General features: G+C 32.4%; 4 protein-coding genes across 7 annotated transcripts; 3 read left to right on the forward strand and 1 right to left on the reverse strand.

Annotated features, from left to right (window-relative positions):
• Window positions 1–609: 609 nt before the first annotated feature.
• Window positions 610–7,350, forward strand: LOC123916738. 4 transcript variants are annotated; one of them, XM_045968259.1, is made up of 5 exons: window positions 610–1,087; window positions 2,837–2,890; window positions 3,306–3,406; window positions 5,587–5,834; window positions 6,283–7,350. In XM_045968259.1, the coding sequence occupies exons 2-5, from the start codon at window positions 2,861–2,863 to the stop codon at window positions 7,014–7,016; spliced, it is 1,113 nt and encodes a 370-aa protein (XP_045824215.1). In that variant the 5' UTR covers window positions 610–1,087; window positions 2,837–2,860; the 3' UTR covers window positions 7,017–7,350. The 4 variants fall into 4 exon arrangements, with proteins under 4 accessions (XP_045824215.1, XP_045824216.1, XP_045824214.1 ...); XM_045968260.1 differs by having other exon boundaries at window positions 618–1,087; window positions 2,774–2,890; XM_045968258.1 differs by having other exon boundaries at window positions 619–1,087; window positions 2,777–2,890.
• An 8,703-nt stretch (window positions 7,351–16,053) lies between these two features.
• LOC123916736 (abscisic acid 8'-hydroxylase 2-like) lies at window positions 16,054–18,925 on the forward strand. The gene is made up of 8 exons (XM_045968255.1): window positions 16,054–16,148; window positions 16,485–16,809; window positions 17,011–17,160; window positions 17,537–17,785; window positions 17,881–17,970; window positions 18,147–18,332; window positions 18,436–18,554; window positions 18,639–18,925. Exons 1-8 carry the CDS (start codon window positions 16,069–16,071, stop codon window positions 18,742–18,744), a joined length of 1,305 nt encoding a protein of 434 aa, XP_045824211.1. The 5' UTR covers window positions 16,054–16,068; the 3' UTR covers window positions 18,745–18,925.
• Window positions 18,926–19,136: 211 nt separating this feature from the next.
• On the reverse strand, window positions 19,137–22,940 carry LOC123915860 (TIMELESS-interacting protein). Its single transcript, XM_045967129.1, has 5 exons — window positions 22,473–22,940; window positions 22,272–22,394; window positions 20,662–20,761; window positions 20,078–20,184; window positions 19,137–19,627 (listed from the first exon to the last, which is right to left on the reverse strand). The coding sequence occupies exons 1-5, from the start codon at window positions 22,770–22,772 to the stop codon at window positions 19,415–19,417; spliced, it is 843 nt and encodes a 280-aa protein (XP_045823085.1). The 5' UTR covers window positions 22,773–22,940; the 3' UTR covers window positions 19,137–19,414.
• Window positions 22,941–23,622: 682 nt separating this feature from the next.
• LOC123914830 (protein FAR1-RELATED SEQUENCE 5-like) lies at window positions 23,623–23,970 on the forward strand. Its single transcript, XM_045965999.1, has one exon. It carries the CDS (start codon window positions 23,623–23,625, stop codon window positions 23,968–23,970), a length of 348 nt encoding a protein of 115 aa, XP_045821955.1.
• Window positions 23,971–24,751: the final 781 nt, after the last annotated feature.

The raw sequence follows: 24,751 nt of genomic DNA on the forward strand, positions 1-24,751 counted from the left end.
CTTCAATCAGCACTGTCCACGATCGGCACCCTAAAAAAATTGTGTTTAAAATTTAAATAAAATTAATAATCAGGAATAAGTGGGTCCGCCCCTTAAAGGGCCGGCCCCTTAATGCCCTTTTTACAGCTCTACATGTTTACTTATTTATCTTTTTATTAGTATCAATATATATTACATTAACCTATTTTTTCTTCATTTTAAATTTTGTTAATATTTTTTTCTGACAATAAAATTTATTAATACTATTTGATAGTTAAATTTAATCTATTTTTTACTTTATGATATATTTCAAATATAATTGATAATTTTTTTTACGAAAAATATAATTGATAATTGACATTTCAAAATATTAATATAAATTTTAATATATTATATATTATATTTTAGACCGAACTTAATGTTTATTTCTTCAAAAAAGTCAAACTATTTTTTAGTGTTTTTTATAATATTAATATTTATTAAAAAATTTATAATTTATAATTTAAATATCCAAAAATCGATCCAAAATAAACCATATAATCGGATCAGATTGTATTTTTTTTATTTATCATCCAAAATCGAACCAAACCGCGAATAAATTTATTTTTGGATCGGATGAGTTTTTGAATTTTGCTTCTGAAGTTATAATCTGTTAATGCTTATGGTTTTGATCCGTTTTTTGTCCTCCTTCTCTGACATTGCTTGAAGTTTTGGCTTTGTTGAAACTCTTTGAAACATGTGCTTCAATGTTGACTACAGGTGGTATTTGTATTGGGGAAGTTTCTTGGTGCCACCGTTCAAGATTTGGAAGAGAAGCAGAATAGCAAGAAAGGAACGGTTTGTAACTAGAAATTGTTGTTAGCAAAGTTGTGAAAAAGAAAAACAAATTCGGAACCTATGATCCGAAAATTATTTATGTTCGGAAGCTACGCTCCATAATTACTCTAGGGGTAATTTCGTCAGTTTGAGGGGCCTAAGAGTAATATTGGGGGGCCTAAAAAGCAATTTTCATAAAAACATCATAGTTGTTTTGGTCCATGTCACAAGCTTTGCCGTCAAGGGCGGAGATGGTGGTGATCATTCTTCCCTGAGCTCTTAACTTTCAAAGGTTCTCTCTTTCACTCTTTTCACTTCTCAATAGTTAATACCCACTTTCTCTCTTTCTCACTTTTATTTGTTAAATTAGTAGTAATGTTCTTATTGTTCTTGATTTTGTGTTGAAACTATTGATTCTTTTTATTTTAAAGAAAATGGGTTTGGCTTTTTACTTCTTGTTCTTGTATTTTGACAGATGAAAATGTTTTTTTTTTTAGTGAATGAGGTTACACAGTCATAATGCTGATATTCTTATAAGGGAATCACATTGTATTCATTTTTTCCTAAAGTTCTAAGTTTCAATTGTGTCAATTTTATGATGCCACACTACATTGATGATATAATAGAACTCAATTAGCCATGCTATGCTTTTGGCAGCCGCTATGACTGCTTCTCTCAATAGTGCTTCGTGGACCCATGTCATAGCGATGGAGGGCCTTGCCGCCACGCTATAACAATGTAGGAGTACTCAATTAGCCAACTTCTCTAACAACCCTTAATAGGACAAGGCCATGATTCTGATAGGATTTTTTGTGCTGTTGAATTTGGGAGAGTTAAGAAAGGGAAGCATGATACTATAGAGGGTTAAGAAAGCGTCAGATTCATTGTGTATATAGTATGTACAATGTAGTCTTACCTTGCACTTGCAAGAAACAGATTCCACGACTTGAACCTATAACCTGTTGTTGTTGGATCAACAATTCCAATACTCAAAATGTCTGAGTTGCAGCGCGCGACAGCTAATGTTGTCAATAGCAGATTGCAGAAAATAGTGGTTTGTACTTTGTTCAAATACCACTACGCCACAGCGCTATAGTCTGTTATCACTGTTATTTGACAAAAGACAACACTTTATACTAAATCAAGGATCACAAAAGAATTGTGGTATGTTCAAATTCACTGTTATCATTTAACTATACGCAGTAGCGCTATTTGACAACACGGGCGACAACTTAATTGTATCAAGGGAGAAAGGGTTATTAAAGAGGTAGTGTCATGTTGATAGGTTGCTTGGAAGATGTTTATAGAAATGATGTGTTTTTGTATGAAGCACGAACACCTATATGATTAGGTGTGTCGCGGTATCCGACACTCAGATAGGTGTCCAAAAAAAAATCAGTTTTTTCTTTACTCAGACACTTCTTGAATCGGTGTCTGACACCTGGAAGATACTCATAGAAAACATGTCGGACAAGTGTCCCCAATTTTTTTTTCTTTGCTTCTACTCTTCTTAGACACATATCAGACATGCCTAGAAGGGTTAAAGATGTGACAAAACAGCAATGCTAATCAATGAGGGATTAACGACATTATTTTTTCGTTATTAGATGGATAAATAAAAGTCAAATACTGTCATATATTGTTTTAAAACTTTTTTTTAATGAAATAACTTGCTCAACTTAGATGCACATGTATATATTTTGATTCTCAATTTAGATTTTTAATAAATAAATAACAGTGTCGTTATTCTATGTTTTTTACATTAGAAGTGCCACGTGTCCGTGTCATGTCATGCGTCTGTGTCGGAGTCCTTGCTTCATATAGTAAACTTATTTTTGTCATTACTACTTCAGTTTATTTCTCTCTGCTTGAGCTCTCCCTTAATTTATATATATCCCAAATAAGATTTCTGCTGATGTCACTTATGTACTAACTCAGTAGCCACTTTATAACTGATTTTGAGCCATTTTTTACCTAGCAGTACATTTCCAACATCTAAAACTATTGTGTTGTGCTGACAAACGTGCGTGGTTGTCAATAGGAGCTTCCTTTTCCCTCAAATCAGATGGCTTTTTTATTTCAGAAATTTCAAGAGGTATCTCCTTATCTTATGTATCAATTGAAAATTAACTACTTTTTTGTTGCGAATATGCCAAGATATGTGTAAGTTGTTAATATTCATTTATTAAAAAAAAAAAATGGAGAAATGGCAACAATTCAAAAAATGGTGTTTTAGTCTTCTTGTTGCCCTGATAATTGACGACACATGGTCTTGACTGAGTGGGGATAGCTCATTCGGAGTGGAGCATAATGTATTTTGTTTAACCAATCGAGTAGAATTTATATTATTAGAAGCAATCAATAGGTGATATCTTATTTTTTATAGTAGTAGTGCTTGCAGAAATTAACGATTTACCAATTTTCCATGTTTTAAGCTAATCAAGTTTAGTTTTCATCTGTTGTTCATCATGTGAAGTTTATTATAAAAGTCTTGATTTAAATTTTTTCAGGCTGTGAAAACTCTTGCAAAAAGTCCCACTTTTGCTTTTGCTAGGGATCCAAGACAACTACAGTTTGAAGTTGATCTTAATCGTTTGTTCCTTTATACAAGGTAAGTGGTTTTTTGTTGTCCGTGTTTACAATTCAAGGGTGCATTAAACTTTCTTCTCCTTTTGTTTTTTTCTCTTATCCGCTTCTTTTTTATTTCTATCTAGCTATGCTAATGTAACATATCAACCATCCTGATCTAATTGGTACTTTTGATGATATTTTAGACTATAGATAGAAAAAGGGTATACAGAGATAGAAAGAATCCACAGTATATTACTAATTAGTATTTCCTCCATTCCAAAACTTTAGTTTAAGCATTTTAGTTTTGTTTCAAAACTTTGGGTGTTTTAGAAATCCAATATACATCAATTAAGTGATTCGTTAATCCATGTGCAAATACCATTAACAACTAAAGTTTTGGAATAAAGGGAGTTCTGACAATGGTTGGATTTGGATACAAAAGACCAGCTTTACAGCCCCTACTTATACTTATAATTAACACTCAACGGTAGCTCGAGCTAGTCAAATGGATCTCAACATTCAGTTTGTCTAGCAGTTTGATTTTTTTAAAATTGGTTTAGATGGCTCAAATTTAGTCAGCAGTGAGTGGAGAAGTCTTCGGAAATGGCTTGTATGTAGATGCTAATTGGCGGTAAATGGTTATATTTGTTTTCCAAAAGGGCATCTGGAAATAAGTAAATATAGGTGCCTGCCACTTGAACTTTGATAACCAACCAACATCTCTAAATTGCGCTTCCAAGTCAAGCTATGCTGCCTTCCATTGAGTTAGCTGTTTGCAAATTGCAAATAGCTTTAAATGGCCTTGTTCCAAATTTCAAAACTTCAACTGATTGCCCTATATTGAAAGAATTATCAATGAATGTTACTTCCGAATTCCAACATTGGTAACTAGTGGGATTATTATTTGGCAAAGGCTACTCTACTACGCCCTCTGTCCCATTATAAGTGTCATACTAGGCTATTTCACCCAAATTAAGAATTAAGAAGTTATAGATGAAAAATAAAAAAGCAATTTTATCAAATTATTCTTATTAAACATTGGTGTGTTCATCATTATCATAAATGCAGAATGAAGTATAGTATGACTTGAGAGTTGAGAGTGATACACTATTAATTTGAGGATACAATTGGAATAAAATAATTAAAGTTACATTGATAAGATTAAATGACACCTATTTTGAGACTTTTGTCTTTGCAAATATGACATATTATGGGGCAGAGGGAGTAATCAGTAACATGGTTGAGTGTGTTGTGAACCTTTGTGTAGGACCTGGCCACAAGTCTAGACATGAAAGAATCCTTCTTGTGACCTATTGTGAATATATACAAGTGGATTTGTCCTAAACAGAGACCCTTTTAAGGATACTGAATATGAAAGAATAGTTGTTTCACTTTTATTTTTACTAAATACAGCTTTTTTAAATACCATTAATAATAAAGGAAAGAGATCCTGAATGATATGATCCCGATTAACAAGGAAGTACATCACAAATTAAAGGATTATGCTGATTATAATTTAACCTATAAAGTAAAAAACCAAATAAAACAATTAAGGAAGCAAAAGAAAAATCTGATTTGGCTGTTGCGTTCCTTCTCGATTATTGCCGCCTATAAAAGTATCCACATCACCACTACTCTTCCCGGATTTGAGCTTGTCCTCAAGCTCAAACTCTGGATAAGCTTGTTGGAAGCGGTCAATCGGTTCCCAAATTGCATCTTCTTCAGCATATCTGACCTAGTGCTCTTACTGCTACCGCTTCCTGAATCCTGCGGTTCATTCTACCGTAAAGAATAGCATGATGAGTTGGTAAGGCTTTGCCGTCCCGTCCCGTATGGGTGGTAAATTGGTAATTCTTCTACAGCATCTGGTTGGGATCCGTCATACTCCTTGAGGAGAGGCACATGGATCTGACCATTACCTAGATCCCCTCGGCTGGAGTTTCAAAGTACCAGGCTGCCCTTTTATAGAACCATTGGGTACTTTTTTCGATGTTAAAAAATATACTAATGATCAACTCTGTATTTTGAGGTACCTTGAAGGTTGATTCTCGTCGCGTCGGTTCTTCATTTTAAGGTTTCACAAATGAATTTTTATCTATCTGATGTTATTGTTGATTTATATAAGTTAGTTGCCAATTTATTCACTTCTGTCTTGTATATGATTCTTTTTCATTTCAAAATCTTAACATGTTTTGCTCATGCAAAGACTTGAATATCCAGCTATAATCGATTGGGGAAGAATGCTAGCGAAGCAGATGCAGAAGAGATTATTGAAATGGCCAGTAAAGCCTCTGTTGCTGATCAACAAATGGTAGTACAAGAAAATGTTCATTCTCAAATTAAAGCATTTTGCACGATTATGGATGAAGTTCTTCTTCCAAATGAAAAGATACTGAGTGACGACTTCTTCAAGTTATCTCAACAAACAAACATTTTACCTCAACATAGTGTGCTTAGTTCTGCCAATGGTAGGTGTGAGTGTGTGACCCACCAACTAACAATCCTGGTGAAATTTTTTGTTTTAATTTTTACTTTGTTTACTTGTCCTTTGGAAATATTTGTTGCTCGTTACTTGGTCAGCTCATATGGTTCCTTTTCCTTCAACCAAGTGGTTGGGCTATAAGCAGTTAATAGGCTTCAGTTATGGCCGAACCGCTCAGGAGAATCCGAGTTCAAATATTGGCCGGAACAATCCTTGATTAGGCTTAACCTACCTCTCGGCCGAACTCCGGAGTATCAGGGGCCCTTCTCCTGTGAATCGGAGTGTTAAGACAAAAAATTATATTGTTCCTCTTCCTTTTGATCCAGGGGGGGATAGAAATATAACCTAATAGACAACGACTATGAAATGTTGTTGTCAACATTTATAACTGTTGCCGATTTTTTCTTTTCATCTGCTAACGATCTGTTTCACAGGTGTCCCAAAACAAAGACCGATAAGCCAAGCTGAACTTTCTCAGAAACTGAAGGATGAACTTGGCTACACACTCAATGTTAAACGTTCTCAAATATCTCACAAGGACGCTGGCCAAGGTCTATTTTTAGATGGTGTTGTAGATGTTGGTGCTGTGGTAGCCTTTTATCCGGGATTAGTCTACTCCCCGGCTTATTATGATCATATCCCTGGATATCTTGATGAACAAAACCCCTATTTGATTACAAGACATGATGGGACTGTCATCGACGCCCAACCTTGGGGTCGTGGAGGTGACAGGAAAGAACCGTGGAATGGTGGAAAAATGGTAGATGAGAAAGGGTCTCAAGTAGATAATAGTGATGATGTACTCGAGCGTAGAAGTCCATTAGCGTTGGCACATTTTGCTAATCATCCTTCAAAAGGGATGCTACCAAATGTCATGATCTGCCCTTATGATTTTCCGTTGATTGAAAATGACATGAGAGCTTACATTCCTAATATATTATATGGAAATGAAGAAGTAAATATGAAGAGATTTGGCAGTTTATGGTTCAAATCTAGAGTTCCAAGGAATAGTGAATCACATGTTCCTACTACTTTGAAAACTGTTGTTTTGGTAGCAACTAGGGTTCTTCAAGATGAGGAACTTCTCTTGAACTACAGGTTGAGCAACACTAAGCAGTTGCCGGAATGGTATGCTCCAGTCGATGAAGAAGAGATCACAGAAAGGTGAAATTAGTGAATGGCATGACGAAGTCAAAACGGCAGCTTAATGAAGTCATTTTTTCTTTTCCATTATTTTCACATTAACACAAAGTTGTAAGAATGAGGTCATGTCTTTTTGTGATGGATGAAACATATGATATGACCAAATTTTAAGGTTTGATTTAGGTTCTTTTTCAGATGTCAAAATACTCATCAAGGCATCTGACAGAATGTGGCTATAATCAAACTAAATAAATCAAGGCAATATTTGGTAGATGTGTTGAGAAGAAAAGTGGATATGATATGATGAGTTATATTTTAGAGTTGGTTCATTCTAATAATAAATTCAAATAGCATTTCAATATAGCTGTCATATTTAACAAACATGTATCATGTATGTGTTGGTTTGAGTATTAGGGGTTTAGGTTCTTTAAAATGGGTAGAAGCATAAAAAAAACTATCACAAATGTTATTTAAACACAATTTTCAAACAAAAATACAACAAAGTAACACTTTTTACTTTTTTTAATATTGTTTGTATGCCTTGGTATCCGTGCTATTAGTGGATAAAATAGATGTCGTATTTTTGTCCAGTCTACTCGATGTCAAAATAATGAGGCTTAAATGTAGTTTTGACCCTTCAAGTTACACAATTGCTTGATTTTGGCCCCTCACGTTTCAATTACTTGATTTTAACCCCCTAAGTTTCACAATTGCTCGATTTTGGCCCCCCAAGTTTACCACCTTTTGCATTTGCTAGCCCCCGTTGAATTTTTTGATTAAAAATTGGTTATGTGGCATTTTAAAATCAAATAAGTATTTAAAAATAAATAAAAATGATTTTAAATTTTAAAAAAAAATACAAATTGTTTTTTTTTAAAAACTAAATTATAATTTTTTTATTATATGTAGTTTATAAAATAATTTTGTTATATAAAAAAGTAAAAAAAAATATTATGAACTATTTTTTAAAAACTTTGTAAACTATTTTTTAATAAAAAATAATTATTAAACCTTTTATTAAAAAAAATTAATACATTTTTATAAAAGCAAATATTATTATTTTTTAATTTTTTTAATTAAAACATATATATATATATATTTTAAATGCCACATAACCAATTTTTAGTTAAACAAATTCAACGGGAGGCTAGCAAATGCAAAAGGGGATAAACTTGGGGGCCAAAATCGAGCAATTGAAATTTGGAAGGCTAAAATCGAACAATTGTGAAACTTAGGGGGTTAAAGTCAGGCAATTGAAACGTAGGGGGCCAAAATCAAGCAATTGTGAAACTTGTGGGCCAAAATTGTATTTAAGCCAAATATCTGTCAATTATTTTAGTTAAATGTGTTTAGTTCCTAAAAAATTATGAGAAATTAAGTTTAGTTTTCTAAAACAAATTATTCACTTTTAATCACTATATGCATTATATACGAATTATTTTGAGTACTAAAAATATTGATTTTCTTTGAATCAGATAGTATATTATTAAAAGAAAAAAGAAAATACACCTTATCCACCATTTTTCTCTACCAAGAAAAAGAGAGAATATACATTATCAATATGAATTAGATTTAATAATTTATATTTTCTTTGAATCAACAATTTAGTAATTTATATTAACCTTCGATAATTTAGTATTTTGCAGATGTGTAAAATTTTGAGCGTAATAATATAATTTCATTTGATGTTAAATTAAATGATCAATTTGTCCCTGTAAGTTCGCAAGTTTTTGGATTTTGTCCTCGTATCTTTCTTTGTTTTAAAAAAAATTCCTGAAAGTGTAAATCATTTTGGTTTTGGTCCCTGCCGTCAAAGTCTGTTAAAAAAAATGCATATGTGGCAAATGGAGGCTGACTTGACAACATATGACATGGCAAGTGATGATGTGTCAAAGATGATGCCCAATCATCAATTTAGAGGGACCACATTCAAAAATAAAATTGCAGAGAGGGACCACACCCAAAAAAATGTAATTGAACCCAAAAACATGCCAAGTCTAACATGCACAAGCCATTTATGTTGTGCATGGTGCACAAGTAGTGGTTTATATTATCACGAATACGAATTTTATAAAATTTACCGTTTGATTGAAAATTTATATCATATAGATTATCCATAAAAAATTTGAATTTTTTTGAAAATCAGTTGATATGTTATTGAGACTCATCAAGATTAACGATTTATAAGTTTTTATTGAATACCGTTAATTTTGATGGGTGTCAATAACATATCAAATAATTTTCAAAAAAATTTAAAATTTTTATAGATGATCTATATGATATAAACTTTTCATTTAACAGTAGATTTTGTAAAATTCCTATTCGTTATAATATAAACCATCACTTGTGCACTATGCATAAATTCAATGACTTGTGCATGTTAGACAAAGCCCCTAAAAACATATTTTTCTTGTTTCTCTAAACCCATAAATTAACTCATGTTTCCCTAAACCCAAAAATCTGTGTTGGTACTAAAACGACATTTTCTTCTTGTTTTGATATTTCTTGAATCAAGAAAAATGAAAAGAATGATCATCATAATATTAACTAACTTGAATATTATATCCATATTTTTCAATATTTGCATGTATTAAACAAAATTTTATTTTATCACTTTTTGATTTATAAAGTTCATGTCTCCTTACATCGATTAAATAGTTTTTAGTACTTACAAGTTGTAAACAAATTTCGAAATAATTATTAGATGTCTTTGTTGTTAATTTGCTCCTTTAGCACCGAGAGGTCAAATTAAAATTTACAAATCAAAATAATTCATTCTTATTTATTTTTTTTAACAAATTTTCATTATATTATAACCGTTCATGATAAAAAAGGGATATTGCATTTTATATACAGGGCCGGGGTTCGAAACCGGAATATTGCATTTTAATTATTTTATAACCTCTTGTGGTGAATAAATAGGAGATCTTGGTTTCAGACCAACCCGCGATTGTAGTTTACGCTTATATATGACACCAACACTTAAATCGGTGGGTAATCTGATTGGAGAATTGAGATTTAAATAAGATATACTAGTTTATATCAGCATTGATGTCAACGTAATCCATAATTAGAGTTTGGTTGGGTGATTAACTTTAAATAAGACAAGTGACATGTAATGCAATGCATATAATCAACACTTGTGTGTTGCATGAAATAGATATACTAGTATGTGATTAAAATCTTCAATGCTACTCAACCGAATTGGAGGGAGTTGGATAAAAAACAAACTCAACCGAATAGAAAATTAGAAATATTGCCACCTGTGAAAATGTTTCGAAAGGCATATGGGATCCACGTGAATATGTTTGGGCCAAGGCCCAATTTGTAACGTAAGCATTCAATTAGTGGCGACTCGGTGTTCATTTCATTTAGGTACTCACATTACAATATTACATATCCTACCATATCATCATGTCATTATTTTTGTTTGTTCTCTATATTTAGGTAACTTCTGTTTCCTAGCATCTCTTGAAACAATGTCCAGTTGTGTCTAAAAATTGTTTAGAAAAAAGAAGAAAAAGAAAAAACCAATGTACACTATAAATCAAATGATCAAACTAAATATGAGACTTATTTATTTCACTTTTTTTTTTATATAGTTTTTGTCTTATTTCTTGACTCTTTCGTAAAATTTGTTGGAAAGAAGTTCTTAATCCTACGATTACATGAAAATGATAACTCTCTCTCTCTCTCTCAATATATATATATACAATTTTTTTTAATTGTAAATAAGTGCTACATAATTATAAGTATATAATATGAAAGAAAAATTAAAGATCATATCAATAATATTGTACCGTTCACATTAAATAAATGCAATTGTTAGAGTCTCTCTAATAATTTTTAATTTTTCAAATTGATTTTACTTCAAGATCGTAAGAGTCTATCTTAAAATTTATTTATATATTACTTATATAATTTATTTATTTTAACACTTACACGCAATAAACAAATAAAATTTGATGCCCCTAATCTTTTTTGTACGCCGTGTGGTATCTCTTCTCGCAAATCCTCCGGAAACCCCTGGTACAAATTGTAGTTGACCACCTGAATGGATGAATATGTTACTAAAATTTTGTTTACGTTAAGAAAGCAAGACTTATTTATTGGGTTGATGATGATTCATAAGAAACTTTAAATTATTTTAAAACTCTGGTCACATGGATAAAAAAGTAGATGTTGAACAACATAAAAGTGATTACATGACTCATATATAGTAAATATGTTGTGTACAATTTCACTTGTGTGATTGCACTAGTCTAATTGATGATCCCTCAAGGCTCCCTTATAGTCTAAATAGTAATATCACAACCAATGGTTCTAAACATGATCGATGTAATTATATCAAAAATATATTTTCTCATAATGATGTTCAGGCGACATACGTGACGATGCAAATGTGTGTTGATGTAAAAGGTTTTTTCCTTGAAGGAGAGCTTGACCATATAAATGGATGAACCCACAAATGAAGGGGGTGACTGGTGGCTAATTAGAGTCTAACATTAGATGAAAAAAGTAGATGTTGAACAACATAAGTGATTCGATGTCCAATTTTACTTATATATTGTTCTTAGTTAGATGTGAAGATCTCTCATCAAGCTCCCCTCAAGACCCAACAAAGCTCTATTACTTTTTATTATTATGAAGAAAAGTGTGTAATAAAATATGAATTCTGTCAAAAATAAAATACGAGTTAAAAAGTCATGCATTGTCATTGTTAACATATTTTACACAAACAATAAAAGAAAGCTCCTAATTTTGACACTTTATAAGATCAAATTCAAAATGCATTGCATGAGTGTGATGATGTGACAAAATAATAGATCCTCATTGGAGCGCATGTTCTTTAAATTCATGAAATATATGCAAAAATGAGATCACATATTGAAATAAATATAACCTGTTATGAAACTAATCTAAACATAACTAAGAATATAGAAGAATAGAGATGAAGGAGAGAAGAGAGAAGATTAGAGTTTGTATATTCTCTTCAAGGTGTGCATTACATTGTAACAAAGGGGTCCTATTTATAGGACACATTTAGGGGACAAAAAAACCTACACAATAATGGACATTCATTACATATTATTATTCATAACACTCTCCCTTGAATGTCCATCAAGGATATGCCTCGTTAAAACCTTACTAGAGAAAAAACCATCAGGAAAAAAAAATCTCAGTGAAGGAAAAAGAGTACATATCATCCTTTATATGTGAACTGCCTCGTTAAAAACCTTATCAGGAAACCCCAGTGGGACAAAACCACAGTGAAGGGAAAAAGAGTGCAGAACATATATATTTATGTCTCCCCCTCATAAAAATAGTTATATATGAGATGAAAAAACCAAATAATCAAAATTGAAATAAATGAAATATATATATCCTCATTGGAGCGCATGTTCTTTAAATTCATGAAATATATGCAAAAATGAGATCACATATTGAAATAAATATAACCAAAATTGATAACTTTTTACTCTATATTTAATACCACTATATGAAAAATAACATTCTTTTTAAATAAACTTTTATTTTTCAAGAAACCCTTTATTACTACTGTATTTTTTTGGTTACAATTTATTACTATCTTGTACTCATTTTCTTTTTAATAAACTTTTGTAAATAATATTTTCATGAAATTATGTGATAATAAACCATCCTTTAAATAGTATAATAATTTGGTAAATTTTAGTGAATCAACCTTAAATTTGGTAAATTTTATTTATATTTTATTTTGGAGGGAGTATTCCCTTGTCCATTTTCTTTGAGAGAGTGGTCTCTTTTCTTTTTTGTTTGTTGACAATGTCCCTTTATTCCTTATTATTTTGTTCCCCAAATTGTTTGTTTTTTGACAAACATATGTTCCCCAAATTGTTTTTTTTTTTTTTTTTTGACAAACATGTTCCCCAAATTGTTTTGTTTCATTAGGCTTAATGACAAGTATATATGCTTGTCTACTTATAAAGAGTATCTATAAAATTTGATTTTTTATTTACTTATCCACTATGAAAATCAAAATACTCGATGTAACCTATAAAATTGTAATAATAAATAATAAACTAGTTGAAAATTCACACTGTTTCATCTAAATAATAGTTCCCCAATCTAAATTCGGCTTGTCAAAGTTAGGTGGATTCTTTGAGTGAAATCTTTTCCTAGACATTGCCAAGAGATGTCTCTGACTATTGCCTAATTCTGCTAAGTTATTCTTCCATGAGGTGGTGAAAAATAGTTGGATTAACTCTCTTCCGTTTCTCCACATCATATAGTCAAAAAAATCAACTAATTGTGTCATAAGTCTTCTCAAAATCCACCTTAAAAATGAGACAATCCTTTGCAAGGTCGATAATCTTATTCACTGCCATAACCACACCGACCAATTGTCTGTTTTAGTAAAAGCTTATTGGTTGGCAAATATGATTTTTTCCATCATCGCTGCCGATCTTCTTAAATAATTTACTTGATGTAAAACATAGAGTTATTTGATATGATAGTCCAAGTATATGTTTTTAATGCATTTATAAAAGAAATATGTCTTCAATGTCTGCTCTAAAAAATAAAGAACATTTAACTGTATGTCTATTTGATAATGAACATTTAGTTTTGTTCTCTACCATCTTTCATCAAAGTTGATAATGTTCTCTTTTATATGAGATGATAATGTATCTTCTTAATCAATTATCCTTGAACTCTTTGTTGATGTAATACTTTCCATAATTTCTCTTGGTGTTTGCACACATGGTTTCTTCTCCATTGAATATCTTTGAGATGTTTTAGTTAAGGCATGAATGTACTTACGAAGGTGCAACAATCATTCTCTTGAATGAAACTCTTAATTACACCTATTGCCTAAGACTTTCTAGAAATGATTTGACGATCATTCTTGAATTTCCATATCTTGAAAAGCTTTGGTAGATGACACTTTGAGTATATTTTGAGATTGTCGTTAAATATATGTGTATTTCCTTTTAGCATTCTCCTTCTTTCTTGAATCTTTTCACAATCATCTTATGATTTAAACAATATTCTTTTGATATCTTCATGAAGCTCGTGATACTATCGTTGTAACTTTTTGATGCTACTCTGATTCTTTCATTGGTGACTAGATACACCGCACTTTTGATGTAGGTGGCTTCAAGCTTGTTCATTCATGAAAAAACTCAAATACAAACATTAATAGATCACTATTCATAAAACTTATCATTTATATCATAAGAGTTATTGTCATTAAAACATATATCAAAAAGTGTTGAACTACATTGAGAAAATATACTGATGGATCATTGTGGGACAAGATTGTCAATATTTTTTTTCTTGTTTTACAATGAGCTGAGAACCGAATTCAGGACCTATAACGTACTACCCAAACCCCTCACCACTAGACCAAATATTTAATCTCTAATTTGGATTTTTTGGTGGGGGTGTTCTTGCACTGCACTCTTTATTTAGAGGTCGTTTGTTATAGCTTATTTTAGAAAAAAATCATTTTTTTTTATAAAAATAATCACTTTTAATTGTTTTGCATCTGTTTGTTATAAATTTTTAAAATAATCAGAAGCTAAAAATAATCAGAAAACAGCTAAAAATGAGAAGCTATATAATAGATTTTTTTAGAGGAGAGAGAAAAGAAATGTTAAAAGAAGAAAGTTATTTGTAATTAAAAAAATCACTTTTATAAGTTGTACCCAAACAAACTAAAGATTATTTTATTTAAAAAAAGTAATTTTTATTATAATAAACAAACACAAAGTAAATTCAACTTTTCAAAAAATCTCTAAAAACTAATCTCTAAATTATTTTACCTTAAAATCACAAAGTATTATTCTATTGAATTTTTCATGTAATATTTTTAATGGGGTAGTTATTGTTTGTTTCACTTTATTGTTTCATTGCATTTTGATCTAGTCCCTATGAACTTTTTTTCTTTTATTTTAATATATTAGCGGGTATTTTAATGTAATAGTTTTATAGTGTTAACATATAGTTGGTATGTCATATATTTTTGCACTCTAATTTTGCCTAAAATAAATAGTTTAATTTTTTTCCCCCTCATTATAATACCATATATGTACACACACATGCTAATACTTATATGGATCCAACATTAGAGAAGGAGGGAGTACAAGTACCATAGATTGTTCAAATTATAAGGGATTTGAATCCTTTAAATAAATAATCACATATTTAATTTCCGACTTTTATGTATAAAAAGATTCAGTTGAAAAAGAAAAACTCACTTTAAATTACTCACGAATTCTTCGATGAAGAATATTATAATTTACCGTTAACCGTAAAAATTTCCTATCAATAATAGGGTAATTTTTTTATTTTACAAATCAATCATATAATGGGACAAAGAGAATATGTGAGGTTTCTTTGTTATGAGATATGAATATAAGGGTGCGTTTGATTTGCTAAAAAACAGGGGACTGGACAGGACAACTTTTGTTGTACTCTGTTTGATTTGAAATTTATTATGGGACTGGACAAATTAGATAGCAAGGGACAGGACAAAAACAAGATTTTTTGTCCCTCACTAAACCACGGGACAACTTTTAGTCCACAGTACAAATATAAAAAATACGAAAATACTCATTTTATTTTCGAATATAAAAATATTATCGTCCTATATCTTTCCGGTACAGGTTTGTCCTGTCCTGTATTATCTTGTTATGTCCTGTACTGTTCTGTCCAGTTCTTGTTGTTTTACGAATCAAACACACCCTAAGAGTTAAGTCACATATCTTTTAAGTTTCTATAAAGCAGTACAAACACTTTCACATATAGTATGATCAAAGCACACATACATTTTAAAGGAGACGTATGATTTCAAGGTGTTACACTCATTCTAGTGACACATGTCCCAAAACTCCCCCTCTAGTACTAAGTTCCACTCTATAAAACCCTTTCACTCTTCCAAGTTGACCACAACAAACTTCTCTTCAACCATGCAACTTTTCACATCATTACTACCTTTCTTTCCTTCACCACTCCTAATATGTTCTTCCATACTTTTGTGTTTTTTAACACTCCAATGGTTACACCCCAATGCCAAACGTTTACCTCCTGGTTCCATGGGTTGGCCTTATCTAGGAGAGACCCTCAAACTCTACACTCAAAACCCAAACACCTTCTTCTCCAAAAGACACAAAAGGTGCACATATATATTTTGTACATCTATAACATCCTTACCATCTTGGATCATCTATTTTCTCTTCGGCCAAATCTCGACCATTGAAATAATCTGATATAAAAATAATTTATGTTGTTAAATTTATTCAATTGTCGAGATTTGACTTTACAGAGTGTAGACGATCTAAACCACATGTATTAGTGTATATACGTACGTTAACATATTCATAAAAAAAAATATGCACACTAATTAACATACATGCATGGTACATTGATTGTATTGTGTATATATATTTGAATTAAATTGTTTTTGATGTAATAATTGTATCATTATCAATTAATTTTTATTAATTATTAGGTATGGAAATATATTCAAGACTAGGATACTTGGTTATCCATGTGTGATGATTTCAAGCCCAGAGGCAACCAAAAGTGTGCTTGTGACACATGCACATTTGTTCAAGCCAACATACCCTGCAAGTAAAGAGAAGTTAATAGGACCAGAGGCTGTTTTCTTTCAGCACTTAGGTGACTATCACTCCATGCTTAAGAAACTTGTTCAGTCCACTTTTATGCCCTCTGCTATTAAAAATTCAGTCTTTGATGAGGTTGAACAAATTGTCCTTAAACTACTCCCAACTTGGTCTAATACAACCATCATTGCCTTACAAGAAATGAAAAGGGTATGTAACCGTTAACATGAATCTGACTCCTCTAAAGTGAAATTACGTACATTTAATAAAATGTTACATTTATATATTATATCGAATGTTTATCGTTGATAGACATTCCGACACACTGATCTACACGTAATATCAATTATTTATTAAAATATATTATTTTATACTATAAAAAGAAATATTTTTTCATATGTATTTTTTCAGTATGCTTTTGAGGTAGCTGCCATTTCAGCCTTTGGTGAAATAATGGAGATTGAATTTAAACAAATCAAAGATCTATATAGGAACTTGGAGAAGGGCTATAACTCATATCCTCTATATGTTCCTGGAACTTCTTATTGGAAATCAATCAAGGTTAACTTTTTCTTTTTTTTTGGTTAGGTAACCTAGTGGCTAAAAATTCCACTAGTAAGGTAGATAAGTGGGGGGTCCAGAGTTCGAACTCTGGCCCCTGCATATAAAATGATATGTCCTTAGCAATTGGGGACAGGTTAACTTTTTTTTCAGTGAAATTTGCACAATACAAACGTGTCTATATGCATGTACATGGGAAATATATAGGATTATGTCATTCAGTTTTGGAAGCATTTAGCTAACTATTTATAAATGAACTTATCTAATTTATATACTACTTTTTTGTCTCATTTAATTTAATTTAATTTTATATACATTAATGTACTTTTGGTCATTAATTGGTGACACCGTTTACTTTTTAATTATTAATTGTAAGGCAAGGAAGCTTTTGAATGAAACTATAAGGAGATTAATACATAAAAGAAGGGATAACAATGATTATGGAGGTGGATTGTTGGGAGTTTTGTTGAAAGCTAGAGGTGACAGAATAAAGAAGCTCACTGATTCTCAGATTATCGATAATCTCATTGGAGTTATATTTGCAGCACATGATACTACTGCTAGTGTTCTAACATGGGTTCTAAAGTATTTGCATGACAATGTCAATCTCTTGGAAGCTGTCACGGTCAATAAATTAACTCTCAATTTTTTGTTGAATTTTAATTCATCTTACTCTTAATTTTGATTATATTTTTTTTTTGTAAATTTTTATTTTTGTAGGAAGAGCATGAAGGGATTAAAAATAAATTAGTTATGGAAAATCGTGGGCTTACATGGGATGATACAAGGCAGATGCCACTCTCTGGCAGGGTAAATTAATTACTGTAAATTAAGATATTTTAGTATCCATAATCCTTCACAATTTAGTGAAATAAAAAAATTTATTTGTTAAGCTTACTTAATATCTTAATCATGATTTAGTTGAATGAATGAATGATGTGTGAATTTTTGTGATGGAATGGAAATATACAAAATGGAGTCTGCAGGTTATCCAAGAAACTTTAAGGAGTGCAAGCATACTGTCATTCACCTTCAGAGAAGCTGTACAAGACGTTGAGCTCGAAGGTTACAACATTCCTAAAGGTTGGAAGGTCCTTCCCCTCTTCAGAACCATTCATCACTCTGCAGATTTCTTCCCTCAACCAGAAACGTTTGATCCTTCCAGATTCGAGGTATAATCTGATTAATCTCCACACATTGACACAACATATGAACAAAAACATTTATTCATGTATACGGAGTTGAATATATATGTGGACACGTGGTTCAATGCAGGTAGCACCGAAACCAAACACGTTTCTGCCATTTGGAAACGGAGTCCACTCTTGTCCAGGAAGTGAGCTCGCTAAGCTTGAGATGCTCATCCTCCTCCACCACTTAACGCTTTCCTACAGGTGAAACCGGCATTTATATGATTATTTTCTGAACTTGTCAAACAGATTTTGGTACTCAGTATTTCCTTTTGATGGTTGCTTCAGGTGGCAAGTTGTGGAAAATGGAGATGGAATACAGTATAGTCCTTTTCCTGTGCCCAAACATGGACTGCTAATCAATATAATCCCAAGGAACAAAATACCTACCTGAAGTGACTCATTTCCGTGTTCAGTTCACAACATGTTCCGACAATGTTCCCAAAGCAATGCATCTCTGTCGTCATAAATAATAATCTATGTTTTGTTTTTTCCATAGGTGTCATCTGATCTAATAAATCTATGACCTATATGGTTTTGGTGTGGATATATATTACTACCAATTTACCATATCAAGCACCAGTTACAACAAAATCTATTTCTGGCTTTATGCAGAAAAAATGTACTACCACTACCGGTTAATAAAATTTTACACCAAAAGAAATTCCAACTAATGAGGAAACTGGGGATTTAAAAAATAATCGTTAAATCAAATGTGATTTCCAAACCACATAATTGAATTTGACATCAGTGAGAAGGTAAATTATTTAATGCAAGTCAAAAAAGAAACTTGAAATATTAAAATTTCATTCAACTTGGTTGAGACTTTCATTAGCACATGCCGTCTAAATAGAGCGATAATAGTGCTTCAACAAGTGACCGAGTAGGCCCTTTTTAAACTCAACAATAAAGCTAATCAACTATCAACCCACTTACTGTGACATGCCGATCTTCAAGATCACGATGCATCATATAAAACTATTGAATCACGGGATTTAAAGTAAACCCAACCAGTAGTGAGAGACTGATAGGGACAATACTTTCATTTACAATAAATATCAAAGCTAGGAAGACTGTGATATGCTGGCTCGAGCTGCGCGCCTTTCTAGTGCCTTCAACCTATTTGCTTCCATACGGGCTCTCTGCTCTGCTGTTATCCCAGCATTGCTGGACAGACTGGCTCCACTATTTGGGACTTCATTTGATGTCTTTTCAACTGCACTACTTTTGGGATCGGTACTCGCACTAATGACATTTTGCATGGGCTGAGAAGGTTCCTGTAATAAAAGAGAAAGTACCGATGTTACAAACTTTGGCATCAGCTCCTTGTTTACGATTTGGATTAACTGAAAAGTTATGTATGACTAGCTATCTGCAACTATTGATTCACTAAATATAAGTGATAGCAGCATCTTACATGCTGACTTCGGAATAAAGGAATAATTACAACAACAACAAAAAAGATGCGTAAGGAGATGGAGAGATAAATGAATATATACCACACATTCAAGTAGTCTCTATTGAAAGAATACAACAGTCTGAAGAGGTATCGTTACCCTTGCATTATGAGAATGGTATCATAGTAGACAACTCATCTATTTTCTATCTAATTGATTTACATGAATATTAAAAGAGTTCCTTTCACGAAGGGAAACATTCAGATGTGTTTTAACAAATAAATAGATCTTCTTACGTGATAATAAAAGAACTTAAGAAATTAAACTCACTTCGGTAGCTTTGTCAAATATATCATTCAACATGTCTTCTTGAATGTCATTAACATTTCCAGGTTCTGCAAACACCTCATTCACTTGATGACTTGCTTCTCCATTTTCTGCAGATAAAGGAAAACCCAATTAGCAAACTTAATTAATTCTTTTGATCAAACTTTATAGCAAAGTTCCAGTGAACTATATTGAAACAGCTGGCTATCTTGTTTGAAATTTCATGGAAAATCTGTCTTCCTTTGTTATGCTATGTATAGTTGGCCAGTGAGCATCAATGATCAAATTGTCAATTGTTGGATCCCATATCTCAGGCAATTTAACATTATACACATACACTTGAAAAAAAAAATGAAAATTAAGAGGAAGGTGTTCTTGGTATGGTTACTTCTGAACAACTTGATACCTAATAAATGATACTTGTCAACATTGCTAACTTGTTGAGTCGAAAATTGTTTGTAATTGAATGTGGGAAAAAAAATACAATATATTAAATTTACTATTGGATTTTGTTCTCTAAGTTTATAACCACAGATCTAAGAAAACAACTTCGATAGCAAAGTGAAGAATACATAGATAGTAGATACCTTGTTCACCATCTGGGATGTCATGCACAACTGGTGGTTCACGCAATTTTGATGGATCCCCACCATTTGCAACTCTTTCTCTCAATTCTCTAAGGCTAGTCTGGTTAGAGAACATAAAAACAAATGTCAAACACAAATTTTGAACAATAATATATTTAGGGCAAAAGACTAGCAATGCGTGCATGCATCATTCATTCAAGTACAAGGACATGCAACAAACACATCCTCTCAACAAATATAAAATCATACTCATAGGGAGAGATGCAGAAAAATATGTGTATGTCCAGTGAGAGGGAGATACAGAGCAAGAGCAGAGTATATCAATATGTGTGTGTCTGTATAAAAGCATATAAATAGAACAGAGGATATGGAACACTTATATACTTTATAATGTAGTACGAATTGAATAAAAACAAGCATTAGTCGAAGATGATTGATGGAAAATAGTTCTGAAAACACAAGTGTTGCGTTAAATAAGTCACGTCTATTTGCATATGCAAGGCTAACTTATGTATATTCTACAGCAAGCAAGCACCTGTGCAACTAATCCCTTTTAATGTCAATTGGTCCAACAGTGTCACCTTAGATTTGATTCCTGAGTAAAAGAACAGTTGCAGCCCAAGTCCTTATTTTTAGCTCTATTGACGGGGAGTAACTTTCCAAACTTCCCAACATCACACTTTAGATGAACATGTCCAAAGAAAACACAAATTTTCTGCCACTCGGAAGTACACTTCCTTACAAAATATGCCATTTGAAGGCACATTTCCGAAAAACATGGGTCGTTTATAAGAAATGTGAGAAAAGTTGCTCCCCTAATGTTGGCAGTTGCCTATATTTGTTAGGCCCGTAATTCTATTACCCTTGTTAGGCCTGTAATCCTATTACCCGATTTGCTCATTTGGCAATGGCATGCAAAATTTTGGGACCTGGTCTCGTTAGTCCATGGAACTTTTAAACCTTGTCACCCCAATCATTCTAGCAATGGTACATTTAACATAAAGCTCATTCTTTTGATCAATACACTGATCTTGTTTAAATCTACTAGTTTATACTAAACCTGCAAAAAGCATTATGCTTAGCAGCATTACATAAGACCGTCCATTCCATGATTCCAAATATTTTACCAAATCCACCATCAAGCGCGCTCATAAAATGCTAGCAACAACACACTCTCTAACACACACACACACACATTATTTTATGGCCCTGTTTGTTTTAGATTTTCTAACAAAAAAATCTTTTTTTTAAAATCATTTTTTTATTTTACTTGTGTTTGTTTCAGATTTTTTTAAAAATCATTTTTTCTTCAAAATGAAAAGCTATTTTCAATAACTTTCTTCAAAATCTATTTTTTTGAAAACCATTTTCTATACAAATATATTTTTGTGATTGTAAACAAACGAAAAATGCTATTTTCAATAACTTTCTTCAAAATCTCTAAAAAAAAATCATTTTTTTTAAAGCTTAAACAAACAGGCCATAATTTAGTGGAATCCATTTGAATTTCAACAAATGAATAGTTTCTGAAATTCGACAAGCAGTATCAACATATAATTATGCATAATTCAACAAGGAAAAAATCGTCATGCATTGAACAGAAACAGTACCTTTACACGCCTAGTAGCAGCAACTTTCTCAACTTTGTGAACAAATTGATTGAAGGAATAATAAGGTAGCAAACGAGAGTGCCATTCAGAGTACAAGTCAAGCAAGTTACCCAAATCACGAACCTAAATAATTACGACATTCTGATTAAGATTAAGCGAAAATGAAGAATTAATTGACAAAATGATGAAATTAATTATGACCTCGTGGCCACGACCGTGGTATTTGAAGTTGCGAGGGAAATAGCGAAGAACGTAACCAAGACCGTCATCGGAAAGAAGAAGCTCGGGAGTGAGTTTTGGACGGGTGCGTGGGAGCTTTTTGGGCTTTTCGACGGCGGATCTAGGAACAGAAGGTTTGAAGGAAGAGGAAGGAGGAGGTGGAGGAAGATCATCGGTGGTTTTGGAGGAATTAGGGTTTGGATTGGGGGCGGAGAAAGGACAGTCGCGTGACCAGTGACCTGGTCTTCCACATTTGTAACAACCTGTTGCTGTTCCTGCCATTTTCTCTTCTTTCTTCTCTCTCAGAGAAGATTAAAATTGGGATCGATTTATTATTTAAGTTTAAGCTTAAAGAAGAAGATTAAGATTTTTGCTCTCAGTACTTGCGCGGGAAAGAAATGCCGGGAAACCGATTAGGTTTATTATTTTTTTTTGTTTTTGGTGGTCATGATATGGGAGGCCAGATAATCTCCATTTCGGCAATTAATGACAATCTCCTTTTCTTTTCATAACCAGTTGACACATGGAAAAATGAAAATGAATGGCTCAGATTTAAAATGGAATAGGAAACGAAAAGACGCGCTCTTGTTCTTCATTCTTGACAGAATTTCGCTTATTGGTTGTCCTCAAGTTTCACACTGCCGTCGTCATCGCCGCTTGTTGCTCCTTCCAAGTTTCACTACTTTCTCGTCATCACTCTGCTGGTTGTTGTTCCGTCGTCATTTTTCCTCTTATCGTTATGTCTCTTCTACTGTTTTCTGCTCTGCCACTTTGTCTCATGTATGTGTTCTCCTTTTTTATAACATAATATGTGTTCTGTCACGAATCTGGTGGTACTATGTTTTGTTTCCAAATGTTGCTGTCATTTATTTAACATTTGAAGATTTCTTTGTTTTAATCTTTCTTTTCGTTGAGGACGTATGAAGTAGTTATAATATACCATTAAGTAGTTACAATTGGTTTTTTCTATAATGTTTTGCAACACTTAGATAGTTTATGAAGTCATTGGTTCTTATTTGTCAGAAAATATGAATGGGTCCTCAACTCCAATAGCTGAAGGTGTACAACAATTGGTGAACAATATCCAAGTAAATATTGTGGAACATAGATTAATTATATACCGCACTTAGAAATGGAATTTGAATCCGAGGTAGCAACTTATGATTTTTATAATGAGTATAGCAAGAAAATGGGGTTCAGAATTCGCCGCGAATATGGGAATAAAAGCAAAATTGATGGAGTTCTAACTTCCAGAAGATTCACATGCTTCAAAGAGGGTAATCGAGGTGTTGACAAGCGAGATTACTTGACAAAAGAGCCTAGAGCAGAAACAAGAACTGGATGTCAAGCACGCATGGTTATTTCGCTTGATCGGAAGATTGGAAAATACAAGGTTGTTGACTTTGTTGCTCAACACAATCACATGCTTCAACCAAATGAGTATGTTCATATGTTGCAATGTCATCCTCTACTTAAGTAGTGGACTATCTTTTTACATCTCGGGTTCTCATATTCATAAAGTTGCAATGAGAATTTATAAAGGTTTTGTGTTGTTGAATTATGGGAGGTGAAGAGAGATACAATTGAAGCCAAAAAAATTTATTTTGATGTTTGTTGAAAGAGCGATTTTTTTTTGGAATAACTTGATAATGTTTTGCAGAGGATGTGTGTTTTTTGTTTCCATTAAAGGAAGTAGTCTATTGTGTTTTCTAAACTGGCAGGATCGATAACAAGTACAATATTTTCTAAACTGGCACCAATAAGTGAGGGTGTGTTCAATAGCCTATGACAAAGAGTTTGTCACCAGTATTGCTCATGTTGTTTACACATGAAGTGACAAAAACTAACAAAAACTAAACTAATTGAAAATGAAAGAAAAAATAGAAGAAAAGAGAGGGGGAAAGGTGAAGAAAAGAGGTGGGTGAGGAGGGAATTTATAGATTTGTTGGCTGTCTCCCACCGGCCAATGTCATGTCATGGTCGCACAAGTGGTCAATCAAAATTGGCCACTTGACACCCCTTTAACTGATGTAGCATACTTAATCACTAACGAGTTCGCTACTTAAGTAACAGACATATAATTTCTCATTTTTATCGCATTTGCTACTTGAGTAGTGGAAAGACAAAATTGAAAATGAGAAGAGAAAACGAGAATCATGGGGGTGCAAAAAGAAATTCACATAACTAGTGTTTCATGATCCTAATGATGCTCACAAAGCATATTGTCCAACATTATAAGAGAATTACTTTTGGCACCCTCG

This window comes from Trifolium pratense, linkage group LG3, assembly GCF_020283565.1.
Source record: "Trifolium pratense cultivar HEN17-A07 linkage group LG3, ARS_RC_1.1, whole genome shotgun sequence".
Taxonomy (NCBI): domain Eukaryota; kingdom Viridiplantae; phylum Streptophyta; class Magnoliopsida; order Fabales; family Fabaceae; genus Trifolium; species Trifolium pratense.